This window comes from Rana temporaria, chromosome 5 (assembly GCF_905171775.1).
Source record: "Rana temporaria chromosome 5, aRanTem1.1, whole genome shotgun sequence".
Lineage (NCBI taxonomy): Eukaryota > Metazoa > Chordata > Amphibia > Anura > Ranidae > Rana > Rana temporaria.
Window position 1 is genome coordinate 425055495 of NC_053493.1, and position 7600 is coordinate 425063094.

The following is a 7600-nucleotide window of genomic DNA, read 5'->3' on the forward strand; positions in this document are numbered from 1 at the left end:
GTTCCTAGTTATCTGCCAGGACCACCCCCCCTTTTTGTTCCTAGTTATCTCCCAGGACCACAAAACCCTCCCCTTTGTTCCTTGTGATCTTACAGAACCCCTCCCCTTTGTTCCTTGTGATCTTGCAGAACCACAGAACCCCTCCCCTTTGTTCCTAGTTATCTCCCAGGACCACAAAACCCTCCTTGTGATCTCCCAGAACCACAGAACCCTTCCCCATGTGTTCCTAGTTATCTCCCAGGAGCACCCCCTGTTTTGTTCCTAATTATCTCCAAGGACCACAAAACCCTCCCCTTTGTTCCTAGTTATCTCCCAGGACCACAGAACCCCTCCTATTTGTTCCTAGTTATCTCTCAGGAGCACCCCCCTTTTTTGTTCCTAGTTATCTCCAAGGACCACAAAACCCTCCCCTTTGTTCCTTGTGATCTCCCAGAACCACCCCCTCCTTTTTTTTTTTTTTTTCCTAGTTATCTTCCAGTGTGATCTCTTTTTAGCTTGGGATAGACGCACTCCTCTTTCATTCCTCCATAGTTTACACCAACAACTGGTCATGAAGAATTTGCTTCCTAAAAATTGCTGCAGCTGTTGTACAGACCCATCCCATGAACGCAACTGCAGAGACCTCACTACAGGAGTTCCGGGAGATCGAATAAGCGGTTTTTGGTCATTGAGCTGACCAGCAGCCAACATTTTCAAGTGTTGGGTTGACCATTTATGTTTTTTAATCAAGCATAGCTTGTCTTTGCATGAAATGAGCCTTACTTACCTTCATGTCTTGTTACCCCCCATTTTGCTGTTGATTGTATGATATTGTGGACAGGGCCCTACCACCTTTTGGTCCATAGCTCACAACATATATTCATCTTTTGTCATTTTCTCAATTTTAAGCACTGTATGTTGGTGACGCATGACGAGTAAATATCAATGCCGACTCCTATGAACTCTTAAAGTCTTGAATGCATCTTAATTTGTTGCGCTAATCATCTTTTTTTTTTTCTTTTTCTCTACAAGCTTCAGAGCACGAGAACCGAAACCGGAAGGAACAGTACATTAACGCACGTGAAGGCCAATTCCAGGAAAGGAGAAACCAGATGGGGCCTTGCCCTGCCTGTGGAACGTTCTGCAATAATCAGTGCGCAGCAAGCTTTCAGTGGGAACAAAGGCGGCTGCAACACGGTGTTCCGGGGGCAATGGAAACAAACCGATATGCATCACCTCCAAACCCCTATTTCAATGCTGGTGCAAACCAAGCAGCTTTTTCCAACGTGCGCCATCCTCTAAGACATGGGACCCCTCCGATGAATGTTCAAGGGAACCCAGCAATGATCCAGTTGTCCCCACAATTTGCTGGATATCGTAGGCAGGGAGATCCAAGGTCCCCCAACGTTATGCATGGAAAGCAAGAGCATCCACAGGGACATGTCATTCATGGAGGCAACACAGCGGCTGCAAATTTACACGGGCCAAACCAAACTGGCAAATATGGAACTATGCCAGCAAACATGGGTGGAAATCATAGGAAGTCCCAATCCATGTCTCCTCTTGCCGCTCTGGAAACGATGCCAATGATGTCTACTAATAACAGCCCGAATGCCGTAAATGAACAGAGAAGTAGATCCGCTAACCAGGTTGCCAACGCCACAAATGCGATGATGACTGAACAGAGAAGCAGACCTCCAAACCAGATGGTTAATAACAGCCCAAATGCTTTAACTGACCAGAGGAGCAGACCTCAAAACCAGATGGCTAATAACAGCCCAAATGCTTTCATTGACCAGAGAAGCAGACATCCAAACCAGATGGCCAATAACAGCCCAAATGCTATAAATGAACAGAGAAATAGACTTGCTAACCAGATGGCTATAAGTTGCTCAAATACTTTAACTGACCAGAGAAGTAGGCCCATTTACCAGATGGCCAATAACAGCCCAAATACTATAACTGACCAGAGAAGTAGACCACCCACTTACCAAATGGTTACTACCAGCCCAAATACTATAACTGACCACAGAACTAGACCCCCCACGTACCAAATGGCTACTAGCAGCCCAAATACCATAACTGACCACAGAACTAGATTTACTTACCAAATGGTTAATACCAGCTCAAATAATGTAACTGACCAGAGAAATAGACCCCCAGCCCAGATTGTGACTAGCAGCGATGCCACCAGGGGAACCGTTGCCCAAAATATCAACAAAAGGCCAGACAACTTCCAGTGTTCCATAATAGGAGGTAAATTGGTACAGTCTGTCACACCGCCAACTGGTAACACCGGGCAGCCAAGGCCCGGCGAAATGACTTTTAATAGGAGCCCCTCTCTAGGTCACAATGGTAACTATGCTCACAAAAATGCCCAGCCCTCATCAACAATGAGTCAGGAAGTTGGTCGGACAACCACTGGAGAAAGTGTGGGAAGTAAACGACCTGCCTCCCAGCAGGCATCAGATGGTGTGCTGCCTCCTAAAAGAGCAAGCCCCACTGTTATTATTGTTGATTGCGATGAAGGAAAACCAGCGTCATCCCAAGTGACGAGTGCAAACAACCCCGACACTGCTCGTAGAACACCTACTTCCAAGTCAGAAAGTCTTCCTTCAGAGCCGATTGTGGTTAGTGATGATCAGGATACCAAGAATGCTGAACTTCAGGATTCCAGAGAAGATAAACGCTCTCAAGCTTCGATCACCATCAGCAGCATCCGGACTTCTGGAATATTTAACCCGCCTACAATCCGGGGTAAAAGGGAAGTGAAAAATGACTCCAATACCATAATTATTATTGATGACAAAGATCCAGAGGGGGCTGTCCATCAGACTCTGCAAACCAAGACGTCGAAAGATGAATCGCAGACTTCCACCTGTGGAACTCCTCCAATGAAAAACCCCAAAGCTGCTGGTGAGCCTCCACCCTTGGCCCCCAAGGTCCAACAGCAAGGGGTGCAGCAGGGTACCCCAGTTATGGTTAATAAAGTTCATATGCAGCAACCTTCCCCGATCATTGTCACTGGTGGCACAAGCCTTGGCAACCAACAACTGCCAGTCAATGGAAATCAAAGCATCATGTTGACCTTTCCTGTCACTGTTGGAAATTCAGGGATAATGCTTGCAACTCCGGTGAATATTTCAGAAAACCAAATTTCTGGGGCGAACCACACCAACAGAATGCCTGTAGGCAAGAACCCCCGTTTTGTACAGCCAAACAGTGTTCCCATCAACATTGCACCTCAGAATGTTCATTCTAAGTTAGGTCAGGTTACTATGAGGCCTGTAATTGGTCAGGCTAATAGACTAGCAGTACCTCACGGACAGGCAAAATCCATAACGGTCAACGTTAGCCAGCCTGGCAGTGTTGCAGGGACTCTGAGTATTAATAATGCCAACCTTCAAAAGGTTAATGGTGGTACTTTTAAAGCTGCTCCCGTGACATCTGCTGGGAACCAGCCAGTAGGACAGTCATTCCCGCTTTTTGTGGATGCCAATTCTGGTCTTATCCTTACTGGATCTGCAGTACCCTCCAAGGATTCTGTACCCTCTGGTATAGGGAATGCTACAATGGTCACTGTTAACGGTGGTGTGGTTTCTGGAAATGTTGGCCAAGTGGCCATGGGTGGAAAGTTGGCCTTCAGCCCTGTTAACGTCAATGGACTTGCCAATACAACATTCATCACAGTAGATGGGCCAATGAGTCTTGGGAACAATTCTTCCGTCACACTTGCCAGTAACCCAACCAATATCAACAATAAAGGAGCATTAAATATTGGCAATTCTACTATCCTCACATTGAACGGTGGCATGGGCAGCATTGGTAGCGCCCACCCTGTTGGTGCACCCATAGCCAATATTGCTTCCATCAATACAAACGGCACCTTGCAAGTTGCAACAACGGCAGCTTCGGCTGTTGTAAGCGGGCAGCAGAACAGTGGGATTATTATAAGAAAGGTCGGAGATCCCAGTACGGTATCTCAGAACCCTCAGCCCAGCGAGGACTCAACGGTGGTGGTAGTAGAGAGACTCTTTAATTGTAGCGAGTGTGGAGAAAAGTTTAACTCCCTCGAGAACTTAACTTCTCACCAGGTGGTACATAAACGGCCAAACGCCCAGCCAGAGGGCAAAGCTGGCGAGGCAACTTCCAAAGACAATGAAGTTCTTCCAGGCGGGGCGGAAGACGACTCTCACACCATCTTATACACCACCCAAGGAGACGATGGCAGCACAGTTTATGTTGTCACAGTCTAGACACGCACATGTTGGAAAAATACTGAAGCTCTTAATTTTTGTAGCAGGATTCGGTTTTTAGTTTTTTGACTTTTTTTTTTTTTTGGACATTTTTCTATTTGTGTTTTAACATTTTATTCCACTTCAGTGATTTTTAGAGTATCATATACTCGGTGTAATGTCTCTCGTCTCTCTAGAACTGGTTGCTTTCCTTTGTAGAAGACTCTAGAACAACGTGTTAGGTACAGACAAGAAAAAAAAAACTGTTTAATAACAGATAAATTCTAGAAAAGGGAAAAATGTAAACTTTGCCTAGTCTTGTAGAATTGACATGTAAAGATGTACATAATGATTTGCTAGGTTCCTCAGACACTTTGTAAAATAACACTTCAGCTATAGTCTACTGTGACCCCCGGGAAGGGAGCAAAGTAGACCAAGCCTTTTCTTGCTCTAGCGTAGAATATGTAGACTAAATGTGAGCTTCCTGGTTTATGGAGGATTTGTTTTCTAAGTCATGTCTGCACAGAATTTGGGGTGCGGAGTATAAGAAGAATACAGTTTTCCTGTGTCCCCCAGCTTTTGCGGAAGAGGTTGAACACCACATACTAATGATATCATGACCTGGCTGATGATGTCACTTGAATGAATGCCAAATATTCCCCTTTAAGTGTTCACCTTTTCAAAAGTGAGCCAACAGTGTACATCTTTACCCCCCCCCTGGTCCCTACTGTACTTCTGGGGATGATGAGCTGACAGGTCCCACACAGTCAGTGCAGCGGTCTGGGGGGTTAGAAACCCCTACTTTTCTCTGTGCGGCGCTTCCAGGATGGGGCAGAGTGATTGTGATTGGTCAGTGCAAGCACAGCCCTTCTCCCTCCTCTCTGTGCAGTAGAGCCAGGAGGGATCAGAGTGATTGTGATTAGTCAGTGCAAGCACATCTCTTCTCTATGTAGGAGGGATTAGAGCAATTGGGATTGGTCAGTGCAAGCACAGCTCTTCTCCCTCTTCTATGTGCAGTAGAGTGGGAGGGATCAGAGCGATTGTGATTGGTCAGTGCAAGTACAGCTCTTCTCCGTACATCACATCCAGGAGGAATCAGAGCGACTGTGATTGGTCAGTGCAAGCACAGCTCTTCTCCCTCTTTGTGCACTACATCCAGGAAGGATAAGAGCGATTCTGATTGGTCAGCGCCAGCACAGATCCGGCCCTGAAACGCTGCAGAGAGAAGAGCAGGAATTTTTTAGCTCCCAGGACCACTATATGGGCTGCATGGGATTTAGACGAGGAAGGCTTGCCGCTCCCAGGTGAGATGTAGAAGCCTGATGAAACTAGTGGGTGCCTGCCTCGGCTCGCCTCCCGCAATCAATGTATAAAAAGAATAGGCTGCGCACCACGATTGTGATCCAAAATCCTTTATTGGGACCAGAGCGTTCCCGGGCATTCTGGCCTTGTGGCGTCACTCTGGCCTTGTGGCGTCACTCTGGCCTTGTGGCGTCACTCTGGCCTTGTGGCGTCACTCTGGCCTTGTGGCGTCGCTCTGGCCTTGTGGCCTCGCTCTGGCCTTGTGGCCTTGTGGCGTCGCTCTGGCCTTGTGGTCTCACTCTGGCCTTGTGGTCTCACTCTGGCCTTGTGGCCTCGCTCTGGCCTTGTGGCCTCGCTCTGGCCTTGTGGCCTCGCTCTGGCCTTGTGGCCTCACTCTGGGATGTCCCAATAAAGGATTTTGGATCACAATCGTGGTGTGCAGCCTATTCTTCTTTTTTATGCATGGGCACTGACTCCTCAACCACAGAGGTAAGTAGAGCAGGAACCTGATTGGGACCAGAGCGCCCCAGGGCATTTTGGCCTTGTGGCGTCGCTCTGGCCTTGTGGCGTCGCTCTGGCCTTGTGGCGTCGCTCTGGCCTTGTGGCCTCGCTCTGGCCTTGTGGCCTCGCTCTGGCCTTGTGGCGTCGCTCTGGCCTTGTGGTCTCACTCTGGCCTTGTGGTCTCACTCTGGCCTTGTGGCCTCGCTCTGGCCTTGTGGCCTCGCTCTGGCCTTGTGGCCTCGCTCTGGCCTTGTGGCCTCGCTCTGGCCTTGTGGCCTCACTCTGGGATGTCCCAATAAAGGATTTTGGATCACAATCGTGGTGTGCAGCCTATTCTTCTTTTTTATGCATGGGCACTGACTCCTCAACCACAGAGGTAAGTAGAGCAGGAACCTGATGGGGAGGGTGTACACTGTGCGCTTCCTTGAAAAGTGAACTATGCCTTTAAACTAGAGGGGGCTCAGAACACTACCGTTTTACGTCCAAGAACACTACAGACCTATGAAAAGTTGTATGATCGACCTTCAGATAATAAAAAGTATTAAGGCCTTGGGGCGGGGGGGGGGGGGGGGGGATCATTTCTTGGCTTCCTGTTTGATAAAAAAGAGGAAGGATTCACAGCCGTGACATTGAAGTAAAAGTTGGTAGAGATAAAGATGACGTTTTATTGAGTAGATAAAAGATTTTTCACATGGCTGAGGCCTTCCTTTCAACTTCGGAAAAAAAAGACGCATTCTAGTAGCAGACCAGATCGGCGAATGCCCACATTCCTGGTGCCACTTCGGCCTGTTTGCACACAGACTTCGTCTTTTGTATAAGAGCGGGGTGTAAACGGCGAGCCTTGACAAAACATTTGCAGAGCTTTTAGCAAGCTTTTGTTGAAGCGTTTAAAGTACCTCCTCACATCCAATCGGGTAATTGCTGAACAAGGATCCGAATGGGAATGCTGATTGTCACTTTAAGCAAGCTGCTAGCAGGCCTCTGAACTTCTTGAGAGGCCCGGTTCACAAAGTTTTAATTTGGATGTTTTTTTTTTAACCGCATCCCATTCGCATAAAGTGATTCGGACCGGCTTTCAATAGAGCTGCTTCACACGTGTGCTGTGCGGTTTTAAAAAGGGCTCTGTGCGATTTTTAGGTAAAAATTCACACCTGAGCCGGTGAACAGAACGGCACCAGACTACCGCACTGAAACCACAGCCGCATATGTGTGAACCCAGCCTCAAGCTTGTTTAGAAGCCTGCTAGCAGCTTCTTTAAAGTGGCAATCGGCACTCCCATTAGGATCTTTGGTCAACATTTACAAACTGGAGTGGAATGTTACTTTTAAAAGTTTCAACAAAGCTTGCTGAAAGCTCTGCAAAGGCTTTGTCAAAGCTCGCTGTTCACACACTTGCTCTTATACCCCTTTCACACTAAGGCGATTTGCAGGCGCTAGAACGCTTAAAATAGCACCTGCAAAGCTCCCTGAAAGAGCCGTTGCTGTCTCTCCAATGTGAAAGCCCCCGAGGGCTCTCGCACTGGAGCGGTACGCTAGCAGGACGGTAAAAAAGTCTTTGGAGCGGTGTGTATACCGCACCTCCAC

General features: G+C 47.7%; 1 protein-coding gene across 1 annotated transcript in view; it reads left to right on the forward strand.

Moving 5' to 3' along the window:
- The window catches only part of LOC120941724, a 46515-nt gene extending 40764 nt beyond the window's left edge, over nucleotides 1-5751 (forward strand). The window contains exon 5 of the mRNA XM_040355345.1: nucleotides 1012-5751. Within this exon, the coding sequence (XP_040211279.1) occupies nucleotides 1012-4235 (3224 nt within the window). The 3' untranslated portion in view covers nucleotides 4236-5751. The remainder of the gene's footprint in view (nucleotides 1-1011) is intronic.
- Nucleotides 5752-7600: the final 1849 nt, after the last annotated feature.